The sequence below is a fragment of the Rhinolophus sinicus genome, chromosome 6 (genome assembly GCF_057876585.1).
Source record: "Rhinolophus sinicus isolate RSI-liver-muscle chromosome 6, RSI-T2T, whole genome shotgun sequence".
NCBI lineage: Eukaryota > Metazoa > Chordata > Mammalia > Chiroptera > Rhinolophidae > Rhinolophus > Rhinolophus sinicus.
Genome location: NC_142506.1, coordinates 2483561 through 2498716, shown reverse-complemented (window position 1 = coordinate 2498716; position 15156 = coordinate 2483561). Strand labels below are relative to the sequence as shown.

At 48.8% G+C, this 15156-nt stretch overlaps 1 protein-coding gene across 7 annotated transcripts in view; it reads right to left on the bottom strand.

Annotated features, from left to right (window-relative positions):
- The window catches only part of TRAPPC9 (trafficking protein particle complex subunit 9), a 320362-nt gene that overhangs the window by 205697 nt on the left and 99509 nt on the right, over positions 1-15156 (bottom strand). For all 7 annotated transcript variants that reach the window (XM_088798934.1, XM_074316658.2, XM_088798935.1 and 4 more), the window contains one exon: positions 10945-11069. In XM_088798934.1, the coding sequence (XP_088655060.1) occupies positions 10945-11069 (125 nt within the window). The remainder of the gene's footprint in view (positions 1-10944; positions 11070-15156) is intronic.

The window sequence follows — 15156 nt, the reverse complement described above, 5'->3', positions numbered from 1 at the left end:
CTTCAAAGTTTTCTGTCATTCTTCTGGTCTCACAGTGACTTACTGGCACCGAGCATGTGCTAGGTACGCTTCTGAGCGTGGGAAAGGAAAGAGCAGTGCGCCTGCCTCTGTGGAGGTGTCCGGCGGGGTGGCAGACAGCAAGCCCGTCTCCCTGCCCATCAAGCAATGACGAGATAACATCGGGAGGTGCCAGCCAGAGAGGCAACAAGGAAGCCTGGCCGTCCCTGCACTTGGGCTCTGGGTGCCCTGCGTCATGCTAAGAAGTCCCCTTGGCAGACCGAGGATTAGCTCCGCTGCAGATGAGCTGACGTAACCTGCCCATTGTGACAACGCGGGTGAAAAGCTGAGGACCATTCCAGGTCTGTTTCTGCCGTGTGAACAGTGGAGACAGTTCTGGGTTGGGGGAGGGGACAGATTCTTTTGTTGAATGTGGTCACTATTTAAACTGCTTTGGATTTTTTACAGACTAATGAGATCACCTAAAAGTGGATGACAGCACATTGTATGGACTGTCTCCCAGACCCCATATTTTCGTGGACTGAAATTTCCATTTCCTTACCCGAAGCAAACGTGTTTGCTTTCTGTCACTCACCCTGAAGAGCTGACCTAACACAACTGTCCTGTTTGGCAAGAATGCCATGTGCCCGTTTTCATCCACTGCATTCCCCCCCCCCCCCCCCCCCCCGTGTCCAGATCTCTCGTGCCGAGAACTCTAAACACAGCGGCAGAAGCTGGTTTCAAGACAACACTTCACAAGCCCTCCCCGGGAATGCAGGTACCTCAAACTGAGCTCGTAAGAGCTCATCATGTGCTAACCTGAGGAACATCAGAAAGTTCCAAACCTGTTCTTAAGGATGCTTACGGTCCAGTCTTACCGAGAGTTAAAATAGCAAAACAAATCGGAAAACACTCCACACCTTACAGCAGGGTCCTCGAATCGTGGGCCTCACCTGGGAACTTGTTAGAAATGCAAGTGCTGAGTTTCCACCCAGACCTGCCGAGTTAGAAACGCTGGCTTACCAAGCTCCCAGGTGCCTGCACGCTGACCTTTAGTTCAGGGCGTTACTCTGATCAAATGTAGCCTACGATGGACAGCAGAAGACACAGGCCATGGCAGTCCTCTGGAAGCCATTTCCTGTCCTTTCTTGTTCATTCATTCAGCATTTACTGAGAACTGTAATGTACTCAGTACCGTATACGCAGGTGCTGAGTATGCGATTAGTGAGGTCTCATCCTGAGCTGTGACTAACTCACAGTCTCCTGGAGGAAATGACAGATACAGAACAATTCAGTACTTTGGCAGCTGATGCTGACATTCCAGTGTCCTGGCTTCAGCACAGTGACCATCCCCGACAGGCTCGTAAGGGCCCTCTGCGGACCACTCGACCCAGAGCAGCGGGCAGTGCCCACCAACCGCTCTGTCTTCTCCCCCACGGCGCTGCTCACAACAGGAAGTTAGTTTTGCCGTTTGTCTCTTGCCCCAGAAGGTGGGCTCCACGACTTGGTCTTCTCACGGTTACCCCCCCCCCCCATCCAGGCCTGGGCATCTGACGGCAACTCACTACACGTTTGCTGAATGAACGGAGTGGATGACATGTTACAGGGGTTCAGGTGAACTACGATCACCACGAAGGAGAAAGTCCTCAAGGAGGCACAGAACCTCCCGGAACAGTCCTCTGACCTCTCGCCTTAACGTTTGTTCTAGAATTTCGCATGCAGTTCACTCTCCCCTCTTCTCTTCCTACTAAATTCCTTATTATGTTTTGAAATTGTTGAGCAGATTAAAGGATTCTGTTGGAGCTCTTATGCTTAAACTTTGTAGAAAGAAATTCCCCGTCCCTATAACTCTTACTGGGACAGATCAGAAATAATTTAAAACTGAATTGGACTTGCCATTTTGGAAGCTTTTCTTATCTACCAGGGCTAATAGCAGACACTTTACTCCTTAGACTAGCTCGGGAGGAAGTCTTATTATCTGCATTTTGCAGATTGAAAACTGAGGGTCAGATAGGGGAGAAAGCTCACACTCACGGCTCTATAAATATAGCTGGAATCAATACAGAATGTTTTGTATTCCATAATAAGTTTGCAAACTTAGAAACAGCACAAGCTTTGGACTCAGACATATCTGAGTTTGAATTCTAACGTCTACTTAAGAATGGCTTGACCTTGGCCATGTTATTTAATCTCTCTAAGCTGTTCAGTAATTTCCACTTGAATAACGGGACGTTGCAGTCATGGGAGAAGTTTCTGTGAATGTTAAGGTGCTAAATCTCCCGGGTGTCAACCCCAAGCGTCTGGCCAGCATGTCCCTGCAGCCTAGGACGCTCACTGCCCACTGTCCTTGAGCATGTAAATGGTCAATGAACCAATGACCTAATACGGTTTCTCCTCCCAGCCGACGGGAGCCTTGATTCTGCTGCCCCAGCCCCAGGGGCTCATGGAACCATTGCTCATTTGGAGCACAGCTTAAGAAAATATGCCATTTGTTGCGTAACAGTTTTGTTTTTAACCTGAAAACATTTGCTCCTAACTTTTCTTAGCAGATTCTTCCAGTCGGTTCATTTATCAACACAATTGTTAAAATGGAAACGCATATAAGAACTTTATGAACGACCCAAGTTTCCTTACAGAAAAGGCTAAAGTAACAGAAACTATTGAACATGGTGTAAGATACCAGAACGTGGTTAAACATAGGCCTCACTGAGCGAGAAGACACGTGACTGTCCTGCTTTGCCTCCCTGTGGACGAGACTCTCCTCAGAGTAAAGAATTCCGCAGACGGAGACTATTTCACCTCGCCCTCTGGAATACCTGGATCTAGGAAGGTCTGCCAAACGCTAAGCGCTGCGCCAGGCGGCAGGGACCAGCCCACGGCCATGCGGAGCTTCTTAGGGGGAACTCGGGATGTCAGCACAGAATGACAACGAAGGGAAGGTGGAGGGTGGGCTGGGGACACCAGAAGGAGTGCCTGGCTCTGCTCGTGCCACCTGCGAAGGCTTGGCAGACAGGGGACATCAGAGCTCGGCCCTGAGGGAGGGCTGGGAAACGTGCCGGAATCCAAGGATCTGAGAAAGCACTTCCCTCACAGCGAACAGCAGCGTAGACCAGACGAAGCCCAGTGTGGGGCGGCCCCGGGGGAAGCAGAGTCAGTTCTGCGCCTTTAAGGAGGTTTGCAGGGGGCTTTTATGGGAAACATGTTTCTTGTCAGATGCTTTTGCTACATCTATTGAGACCCGTATATAGTTTTCCTTTATTAGTTTGTTGATGGGGAGAATTACATTTGTTGGGTTTCTAATGTTAAACCAGCCTTGCATGCCTCGGATAAACCCCACTCCGCCAATATTTTACATATTGTTGAATAGGATATGCTAAAATGTTGCTGAAAATTTTTGCAGCTATGCCCTTGTGTCGCTATTTGCATAATCTCTCTGTCTGGTTTTGGAACCAGGGTAATGCTGACCTCACAGAATAAGTTAGGAGTATTCACTCTTTTTTAAGTTTCCTAAAAAAAGCATTGACCTAAAATTCATATTATTACTCCCTTAAATGCTTGGTAAGATGCATGAGTGAAGCCATCGGGTCTAGAATTTTTCTCTATGGGAATGTTTGAACAAAAAATCCTATTTCCTTAAAGAACACAGGGTGACTTGGATTATCTACCCCTTTCTATGAATAAGTTTTGGAATTTTGCATCTTTCAAGAAATTTGTTCATTGCATCACAGTTTTCAAATTTACTGGCATAGAGTTGTTTATAACGCATCTTTGTTATACTTTAAATATCTGTAAGACCAGTAGTGATGCCACCTCTTTCATTCCTGGTATTTGTAATTTGTGCTCTTTTCTCTCTGATCAATCTGGCTAGAAGATGGTAAATTCCATTGATTTTTCTCAAAGAACAAGTTTTTGGTTTGTCTGTTTGGCTTTTTTGTTTCCTATTTCATTGATTTCTGCTCCAGTTTTTATTATTTCCCTTTCTACTTACTTTAATTTCCACATTTTTTTCTACTTTCTTAACATAGAAGCTGAGGTGTATTGATTTGAGACCATTCTTCTATTCCAACATAGGCATTTCGTACTATAAATTTCCCCAAAATAGTGCTTAAGAGGCCTCCCACAAATGATACGTTGTGTTTTCATTGTATTCATTTCAAAATACTTTCTATTTTTTTGTCTTTTTTGACCCGTGGGTTAATTATAAGTGTGTCATTTTGTTTCCCAATGTTTGAGAATTTTTCAAAGATCTGTTATTGGTTTCTAATTTAATTTTATTACTGTCATAGAATATACTTTGTAAAATGAGAATCCTTTTAAATTTATTGAATTATTTTTTGTGGCTCTCTGTATCAGTCAGGGTTCTCTAGAAAAGCACAAAACCAATAGGGCTTGTGTGTGTACATGCACATATATGTGATATGTGCGTGTACACATGAGCAAAGAGGTTTATTTTAAGGAATTGGCTAACGTGACGGGGAGTTGGCCATTCTGTAATTTGTAGGGCAAACTGGCAGACGGGAAACTCATGCAGCATATCTGTTAGTCTCTTGTTTTCTAATCGTTCAGACTACGTTAGTCTCGAGACAGAATTCCTTCTCCAAGAAACCTGTTTTTGCTCCAAGGCCTTCTACTGGTTGGATGAGGCCACCCACGTTATCAAGGGTAATATCTTTTACTTAAAGTCAACTGGTTGTAGATGTCAATGACACCTACGAAACAGCTTTACAACAACGTCTAGTCTAGGGGTTGGCCAAACAACTGGACACCACAGCCCAGCCAAGTTGACAAACAAAATTGAAGCACTGCATCCCCAATATGCTGTATTTTGGAAAATGTTCTGTGTGCATTTAAAAATAATGTGCATTCTATACTCAGCAGTTGTTGCACGGTGTGTTCTACAAATGAAAAGTAGGTCAAATTGGTTGATAGTATTGCTCAAATTTTTAATATCCTCACTGATTTCTGTCTACTTGTTCTATCAATTATTGAAGGACATTGAACTCTCTGGATTTCTCCTTGCAGGTCTATTAGTTTTTACTTCATATACTTATGAAGCTCTGTTATTAGCTATAAAAATATTTATAACTGACAATCAAGTTCGCGAACTCATCCTAGAAAAAGTGTTACACACCTCATTGCTGAATATCACTATGGTCACCTTCTAAGTCCTCCCCTTGGGAAGCTGTGCACCAACCCCAGTGCCTAGTCCACCCTTCAAAGCAATTCTGGAACTCTTTTTCTGGAATGGCCATCAGAGCTGTCGTTGTATTACCCTTGATGTCCTGAATGTCATCAAAATGTCTTCCTTTCAATATTTCCTTTATCTTTGGGTAAAGAAAGAAGTCACTGGGGCCAGATCAGGTGAGTAGGGAGGGTGTTCCAATACAGTTACTTTTTTCCTGGCTAAAAACTCCCTCACAGACAGTGCCATGTGAGCTGGTGCATTGTCGTGATGCAAGAGCCATGAATTGTTAGCGAAAAGTTCAGGTCGTCTAACTTTTTCACGCAGCCTTTTCAGCACTTCCAAATAGTAAACCTAGTTAACTGTTTGTCCAGTTGGTACAAATTCATAATGAATAATCCCTCTGATATCAAAAAAAGTTAGCAACATTGTTGTAACAAGTTCACAAACTTAATTGTCAGACCTTATATGTTCTCTTGAAAAATTGAGCCCTTTATCATTAAGAGAAGACCTTTTTATCCTCGGTAATATTCCTTGCTCTGAAATTTCCTTTTTTTGATATCAATATTGCCACTCCAGATTTCTTTTCATTAGTATAAGCATGGTATGTCTTTTCCCATCCATTTACATTCAACCTACTTATGTTTATATATTTAAAATCCATTACTAGGAGGTAGCTAGAGTTGGGTCTTGTTTGTTAATCGATATTCTCTACCTTTAATTACAGTATTTGGACCATTTATTTTTGATATGATTATGGATATGGTTAAGTTTAGCACCTGTCATCTTGCTATTTGTATTATTTCAGTGGATTTCAGTAGCAACCTTGCGAGAGAAGGGATTTTTCTCCACAGTTTGCAGATGAGGAAAGCAGGCTCAGGTGTTACTTACTGGGACGCAGGCTGGACTGTGCAGGGCATGGAGCCCCGGAAAGCTCAGCATGCGCAGGGCTGACCTTCTAGGTCCAAACCCGAGTCACACGGACCGCGCCAGCGCAACGCATGGCTCCGCGGAAGGTGCCCAGGGAGGGAGCTGCTCCTGTCGTGGCTGTGGCTACTGCGCCTACTCTCTGATCATTTTAATAACAAGATGTCACCACGGGTGCACATGCACCAGTAAGCTCCCCAGAACCAAATGTGCAGAGCCCAAAGGCAGGGGCCTGGCCCGCCCACCTCCTGGCAAATCTTGGTTTTGTTAGGACTTCCAAAGTACTTTTCGGCAGGTGGTAGGCAGGAGTGACGTGTTTACCAGGCAATAGCGCCGTAGAGGGAGGGGCAACTGGCAGCCGGATGCACTATGACGGACGGCTGCAGTGTCCATGCCGGATGGGCCTCTCCAAGTGCGTATGCGCCAGGGCTTGGCCGGCTCCCTTATTGTCTGTGTGGTCCAGCCCTGGAGGCTGTAAGCTGGATGCTTCCAACAGGCAAGGCTATGGGGGCCTCTGTGATACACACAGCACAGGTTGATGCTGGTGGGAAGCCCCCCGTTTACCCCCAGGCATTCCTGCAGCCCCAGCCTGGGACAGGGCGTCCCCAAGCTTTGGTCCACTCAGGAGGGCTCTCAATGGAGCCCTTGTCACACTCTGGTCACGCTGCCACATTGTGTGCACATGGGTAACTCAGAAGGTAGGTACTAGCCTCACTCGTCAGGGAAAGCAGGGCTGAGCAGCGCTAAGGAACTGGCCACCGACAGACCCGGGTCAGTGACGCGCCCCTGCCAAGCCCAGGGCTGCTCCCGTGGTAACAACCAGTGGCTCTCATTTACCAAATCTCATTTTTCTCTTAATGAATGAAAGAATAAAGTCCCAAGTTCATTATTTTCTGATTCAATCCAGCTTTCTTTCTTTGCCCTGCCAGGCTCCTATATTATTTAAGCCTCCCAACAACCTTATAAAGGAAGCATTATTATTCCATTTTACAGATGAGGGAACTGAGGGCCCCAGAGGCCATATGCAGACTGTAGCTTACAGGAATGCTGCTGCTACTATGTATGCACTTCACGGTCTCCACTTTTGATGCCAGACACAGAAGAGCCACACAAACACGGAAAGATACCACCGGTGCCAGCTGACGAGGGGAAGAAGTCTTTCTGGGAAATCTGAAGACACACACGCTATCTTTCCTCACTTCTTGAGGGAGGGGCTCCCTAGAAGCTGCTTTCAGTGAATGACTTGTTTCCATGACTACGCCATTCCTTGGTGATAATTTTACAGGTTGAGCACGTCTCCGATTAAATCACATCATTCCTGCTTTGGGGAGAAGGACTAGGTAACAAGCTTGGCAGGGCCAGGAGACCCCAGAGAGGGACGGCCCCACACAACGGCACCAGGAGCTGCTCACATACACAGCTCCCTTGGCGCTTGTCAGAAATCCAGCAGAACTGCAGAAGACACTTGTCAACCGGGAGATGCTGCGTAAGACAGTTTTGAGCACCCACCACATTCACCATCAGGAGACCTCAGACAAACTGAGCTGCTCCCCCTCGCCCATAAATGCTCCCTGACACGCCACCCGTCCTGCCTGTGATGGCGCAGGGCCTATCACCTGGGACACGGTGCTCAGTCTGTATCTGGGGTCCATCCTACCCAGGGCCCAATGCCAGGGTAGGATCAGTAGGTGGGGGATTCTTACCCACAATCCACCACCTGCAACTCAGGAACCTGAGCAAGACACAGGACCTCCCTGAACTGCACTGTCCACACTTACCTGACAGGACATTTGCAAAGATTGAATTCACTTACTAGCGCAAAGCACCTAGCACTCCCCGGCCCACAAAGCACATTCCATGAGGGTCATTTCCCTCCTTCTAGGTTTCTTGATCAGATACTAGTGGAGGAGGGTCCCAGGCCACCTGAGGAAAGTGGCAGACATTTCAGTGTGGCTGACGGGTACAAAGGGACACTGAGACAGAGAACCTATAAACTGCCCCGTCCAGTGGGGTCAAATCGTAAAGGGCCTTGAGTAGGATGAACAAGTCCTAATGCCTGAAGCATCTCAGAAGTAGAGAATCCCTTACAAAGGCCCTTTTGTTCGTTTTGGGGAGGACTGTGTTCTGTGAGTGTTTGTTCCCCCACTGCTTGGAGCCAGATGTTGTGGGTCCCTGAAATGGTGGAGCGGGGAGAAGAGGGAAGGTGAAGGCCAGGGCTCCTTGCCAGTGTCTCCATATCTAGAATACAGTTTTAGGTTATAACCGTAGGTCTCTACGTGCATCTTGGTGGCGTACCTGTGTGTACTGTGGACAAGGTTCATTCTTTATTTTGCCACATCTGAGCTTTTGAGATGGGCTGAGGTGAGAATGCATGATAAAAAGTAGAGTTAGTCAGTTAACCAATCTGTAAATATCTTTTTGTCATAATGGATAGAAAAGGGGCATCTGGACATGGGACTGTGAAACCACGTCTGAGAGATGGAGGCTGGAGGCAGAGGGGGGCCGGGAGGGGCTGGGTGGGGGAGGGGTTCGGCTGGCCGGCTGGACACGGGGTGGTGAGCACGTGTGCGTGTCTGCGGGTCTGCTACGGGAGCTCACTGTTTGGTTTTCAGTGGAAACGCCATTCTCTTAGAAGCATTATACTTTATGTACTCTGCTACTTTATGTCTCATTTCTAATTGAACATTAAGGAAATGCAGTGTTTTAATTGTAACTCTGCCAATACCTTTATCTAGAGGCTTGTTGCCATTTTTGTCCTTTAGTATGAGATTTTTATCACCAAGAAAGGCAGGATTCTGGGGGTTTTTTTTCTTCCAGATTGAGTTGGTGTAGTGTATTCTTGGTTATCGAAATACTCATTTAGCTCTGGGACTTGGAAATAATAAATATTCCTGAGGTGTGAAAAAGCATGATACATAACTAAGATTTGAATGACACCCAGGGGACCTAGAAGGACACGTCACACTGTAAACTGCATGCGATCAGGGATGACCTTGGTCTTTGCTTCTTGTGTCTTCCAGTTCCCTATTGTACGTACATGTTAACTTTTAAAAGACAAATGTTACTTTAAAAACCAAGAAATAAAATAAAAACTAAAGAGCCTTGAATGCAAAATCAAGAGGCTTTGAGACTCTGTTCACAAGTAAAATTCAGGAGGGCGGTGGAGGAGAAGGTGTCACAGTGCGACAGCCTGGGGTTACGGTGGGTGACAGACGGTGTCACATCACCTCTTGGAGCCTGGGTTCCCTCGTTGGAGGCTAAGACCACCTACTCAAGCAGTTGTCATGGCAACTTACAACAACGTATGTACACGTGCCTGACACCCAGGGCTTACTCAATAAATGGCAACTATATTGAAATGATCACAGTTAAATACATTTACAAACATTCACCGACATCTATATACATTTGTAATCCTTAAAAAAAACCACGTTCAGCCTTGCAACCCCCACTGAAGAAAACAAAACCCATGCCACAGCCTCCCCTACCCAACCGAGTACGAAGAACGATGTCCTGAATTTGGGGTTTTACCCTAAACTCTCAGGGCGGAGGCCACACAGTGGAGCTGAGTGCAGAGGCAACGAGACGATGCTGAGGACCTGAGCCCAGGGAGACACTCACGAACAGGCTGGTGTCGGTCACCAGGAGGCTGCAGGCGCTGTGACACCCAGGGGCCCGTGACACAGGGAGTCACCGCTCCAGCTTCCCTCCCTCACTCCCAACAACAACCTCCCCCAGCACAGAACACCGCAGAGTCCACGCATGTCGCCCGGTCTCACGCCTGTGCCCACGCTCGCTCCGCTGAGAAGCATCTTCTCTGTCCATCCAGGGCCTTGACCAACACAGGAGTCCTAACACAGCGCACAGGCTTCTGTGTGAGCTCAGGCGGAGAGCTCCCAGGTGCATCAGCACCCCCTCTCCACCGCAGGGCCCTAAATAGAGGACAGCACTGTCCCCCGAAACCCCGGTTCCTTACAACTTCAGAGTGACCTCTATTCTCTCTTGCCGTGACCGCACTTTGGATGCGTCCATGTCCCTCCACCCCCTCTCATTTTTGTCAGAGCAGCCCCAATTCCTCGTACCGATGACACAAACAGCCTGGCCAGATCAGTCAGTGCCCTCTGACAGGCTGGCATCAAGGCCGGGAGCAGTACCCCAAAGGGCCGGGCCAGTGCGCACGCCCACCTGAAAAGCCCGTCTGGGTGACGCTGCGGCCTGCAGCCCAGCAACAGCTCTTCAGACCCTGAGCCCTCTCCCCTGCACACTGTCCCACAGGCTTGGCCAAGCACAGCTCCCAAATGCTGGTGACGTGGGCACGGAGCTCCTGGTTTACCAGCCGGGACCTCCTTGGAGACAACAGTCTCTGTCCCCCCTCCCCCGAGAAGCCCAACGTCCCCTCAACTCTGCACCCGATACTTGTACACCCATTTGGCCTCCTTGGTGTTTATAAACCAGGGAGCGGAAAGAGTTGCCAAAGGACTATGAGACGTTTACGGGATAAATATCTGAACAGAGAATAATGGCACAATAAATAAGTTTTTCAAATGAGTAAGAAAAAGGCAAGAGATGTTCTACTGCGATCAGTAGATTCCACCCACAAATTCCCACCACTTCCAGGAAACAAAGGTTACAACACGAGACACGATGCATTCAGGCTCCATGTAACTGCCCCCCAAAACGCTGCACAGAATGCAGCACACTGAGGCACCACTTGCCACAAATACGATTCTGCTGTCTGATGCTCGCTTCCTTTCCTTTCTGGAAAAGACTCCAAACTCTGCCTCCGAAAAGGCAAACGCCAGGCCACGTGGCAGGCTGCACCTGTCGGACCGACTCACCTTCACGTGGCTGGAGTCCCCAGGTTTGCTGCCCTCAGGGGGGTTCACGGGTTTGCTCTCCACTCGGGGCCTAACAACCTGTCGAAAGGGACTGCACAGTGGGAAGCCGCTCACACTGATTCCATCTAAAATGGAAGAATAAAGAAAGAATAAGTAAGAAGTTAACTGGGTGTTTTTTTAATGTAAGAGATTTTGTTCAAAAATCAGTAATAACTGGAAAGAGCACTCCAGTTTCTGTCCTCAGTGTTCTACCTGTGACCCTCCAGCAGCCTGACTTCCACGCACGTAAGTTCTCGCCGGCTCTAGATATGAGGTACAAGCCTGGCACACATTTCCCCAGAGGTACCTGCAGGTTCCAGAAGAGCTCACCAAGAGGCTGGGAGTGTGAGCAGGGTGTCTGCCACACTCACAGGACCAGGTGGGGTCAACGCTGGGGCTGAGTGTCCCCCAAGGAGAGAGGAGGCCCAGAAGCCTTGGGTGGGACCCCAAAGGACGACACACTAAGTGAGGGGCAGCCTGGAAGCAGAGCGGCCTCACAGGGACCACAGCCCTGCTTTGAAGAGTGTCAGCCCTGCTACCGGATTCAGGCAACTCTTCTGCCAAGAGCACGGTCTTTGTCACCCTCCTTGGCCCGCCCGGTGTCTTTCTCCCAGGCCAAATGCATCCTCTTCCACAGGCCTCCCTACTCGCCCGGGCTGCCAGCAAGTACACCTCCCTGAGCTCTAACACCCGTCGACCCTGCGAGCCATGCTCACTGCCTGCAGCCCTGTATCCAGGCAGACAGGCTGTGTGGCAGGGCCGTGGTGGGGAGTCAGAGCGGCCAGCGGCCTGCATCCTGCCTCCCCAGCATCTGGCTGAGCGGCCTCTGCCACGCCACGTAACCTCTCTGCTTCAAATCCCTCATCCCCGAAGTGGGAACAACTACAGCATAAATGGTAGGATTACCTGGAAGTATGTAAAGTGCTTATCACAACGCCTGGTACCTGGCGAGCATTCAATAAAAATAGCTATTCTCATTGTCACAGCACCTGATGCTCGTCTCAGGTTCCTTCCATGTTCTCAACTCCTTAAAGACCGAATCCTCGTCACGTTCACTGTTGTATCCTCCACAAGGGCGAGCACAGGCTCTAGCAAATCATAAACCCTCCTTCAATGTTAAGTAAAGGAATCAATCAATTACAGGGTCAAATTCAATACTTAGTTTGCACACGGTGTTCAACAAAAATACTTCATCCCAAAGTCACACTCAACAACCGACTCCTGGTTAAATGGAACTTCACCCTGTGTCTCTGTGCAAAACCCCCATTGCAAACACTCAGTGCATCAGTGCACAGCTGCTAGGCTCGAATGCGATGTGCCTGCCCTTTGAATTCTCCCAGCACCATGGGCACAGCCTGTAAAACCTCTCCACTACTGCAAGGTGCCTGCTGTGAAGGGAACTAGTATTATGAACACAGACATTTGCAAAACATAAACTGCACACTTTTCAGCATCCTGCCCCAGAAACTAGGTCAAGAGGAGCCTGTAAACTGAGCACGGAGCTGACGATGCTAAATGTCACTCAGCCCCCCAGGTCGTCCTCTCTGAGTTAAGGCCAGGTGCCCCCCCACCCCCGCCCCTAAGGCCTGGGACACGGCTACTGAGCTCTTCCCAAGGGAAAGCCCCATCACTGGCAGCTATGCAGACACTGCTGGCTCCTGCAGGATGCAGGCTCTTTCGGGCCTTGGAAATGCCAATGCTGCTTTGCACGTCCAACAAAGCTAACCCCTCACTCCCTCACTCCTGCAGTGGTCCAGAGGCCAGGGACTGCTGTGGGAAGGTGTCACGAGTGGCTGGCTGCCGTCTGCCTGGCTCTCCGCTCTTCCCTACAGAGCAGCTCCAGCTCCACCCCTCATGTTTCTGGCAGGATCCGCAGTGGCCCTAACCCAGCCACGGCCACAGATGGAGTTGGTCCAGCAAGACAGACAAAAGACACGAGAAAGGCCATGCAGAGTCTTTCTATGAGATTCGATCTACAAATTTGGGGGTGGTGGGGGAGGGTATATCTTCCCTGAATCACACACTATAAAGGTACAGGTATGGGGCTTTCCTGCAGCCATTCTGTCCATCACATTGAGAGACTCTAAGCAAGTCACACAACCCTATGAACATCAGTTGTCTTGGCTGTAAAATGGAAACCAACTCAAGGGAATCAACGAAAACTACAAATCCACAAGGCAAAGAAGGCTAAAAATTACATCTGTTTCAGACACAAACCTCAAAGAAACCTCAAAAACCTGTAATCTTCAAGCTCAGAAAAAACACTAAAAAGCCACTCTGTGGCTTCTTAATAAACTAAAGAATTTTGCCGTCTAATCCAAGTGAGGGTGGAAAGACAAGTAACGTACAAATTACAAGTGGGGACAGGCTCCGCCTTCAGGAGGCTGGTAGGTGAGCCCTGGGCCCATACTCGGCCGGGGATGGAGAGGAGCAGGGCAGCTGCAGAGCCGGGGAGGGATGAGACGGACACACAGTCGCCAGGGAAAATCACCAGGAAGCCCAGGAAGGAGACGCTGTCCAGCGGGCGGGGCGCAGGGGAGAAAATCCTGTCCAATCATTTGGCCAGTTTTTCTGCCAGCACCGGCTACCACAAATAGAACAGAGAACAGACTGGGATGACAATTAGCAGAAAGACAAGACCAAACAAGTCACAAACAGACGAAGGCAGCCCAGCAGGAGGACCAACGAGTGGAGTGGGAAGAGGCTGCCAGATCGTCACGCATCCAATGGAGCTTTTAGGGAGAATTCCAGCCACTGTTTATAGTGCTCAATTTTTCTATTAAGAGCGTCTCTGTGGGCAATTCAGAAATGCAATTGTGTGTGCTAAAATAATACTTCTCTCTAGGATTCAGCTATGTCACAACCGTGGTGACAGTTGGGAGAAATGACAGCTGAAAAGTGGGATTTGTGTGGCAGAAAGAAAACGCACAGTCACAATAAAAACAGCCCTGCTGGGAAGGGTTGGGAGCTGCGTGTTTACTACGGGCTTGGCACAGCCCTGGGCACTTAGCACCTGCCATCTCACTGGTCCTCACACCCACCGTGCAAGGTAGGCATTCTTTCATCAGTTCTACTGCTGAGGAAGCAGCAGTGCCAAGAAGATGAGCACTGCTGCACAGGTCAGCAGGAGCAGGGCCAGAACCGGAAGTCGGGCCGTCAGGTGGTGGCCGCCAGCAGAACGGGGACCAACAACCCATCTCAGTCCTAACATGAGCTTGCGCCCACCCTCACCAGCCAGGCTGTGCTGCGACGCACCCCGCGTGGTCCTGTATGCCAGGCACCCCCGAACCCCACCTAAGGACCCTCACCATGGCTCAGCAGCCATCTCCAGGGATGGGTCTACTCGGGGAGCATGTCCAGGTTGACACACTTACAAGAGACACTAATGCTTAAGGCTGAATACACATTCTTCTCTCGCACGACAGGTATACAAAATAAACCAGACTAAAATACATTTGCAAAGGCAGAAGGAGACAAGCATTTCCCGGGGGGAGTTGTCAGCAAATGCTGTTCCAAGGAGAGTATACCCTGTGTCCCCGAAAATGAGACCTAGCTGGACCATCAGCTCTAATGTGTCTTTTGGAGCAAAAATTAATGTAAGAACCGGTCTTATAGTAAAATAAGGCTAGGTCTTATGTTAATTTTTGCTCCAATAGACGCATTAGAGCTGCTGGTCCGCTAGGTCTTATTTTCAGGGAAACACGGAATTTTGGAGACGCTTTTTACCGCCGTCAGTCTTAGAGTCCAGGGGGTGGACCAAAGGTCATGAAATGTCCTCTGGAAAGGATCAGATAGTAAATACCTTAGGCTTTGTCGGCCATAGTTCTCTGTCCCCAGCACTCAGCTCTGCCCTTGTGCCACACAAGCAGCAACAGGCACCCACAAATACATGGGGGTGGGGAGGTGGGGGAGAGCCTGCATTCCGGTAAGACACAGTCAGGCAGCAGGCTGGATTCTGGCCACTAGGTCATAGCCTACTGACACCTGGTCTGGACACACAACCCTTCCCTGAAAAGCACCCATGGTTCCACTGCCCTCTCTTACCTCTATTCACCTGACAGAAAGCCCCACTCCAGCTTAAACCCGTCTACCCACTTTCTCCACATTTGCACCTGAACACAACGGTCAGTGGTGGAAACCTCACTGCGCCCAGCAAGCTCCCTTCAGACCCAC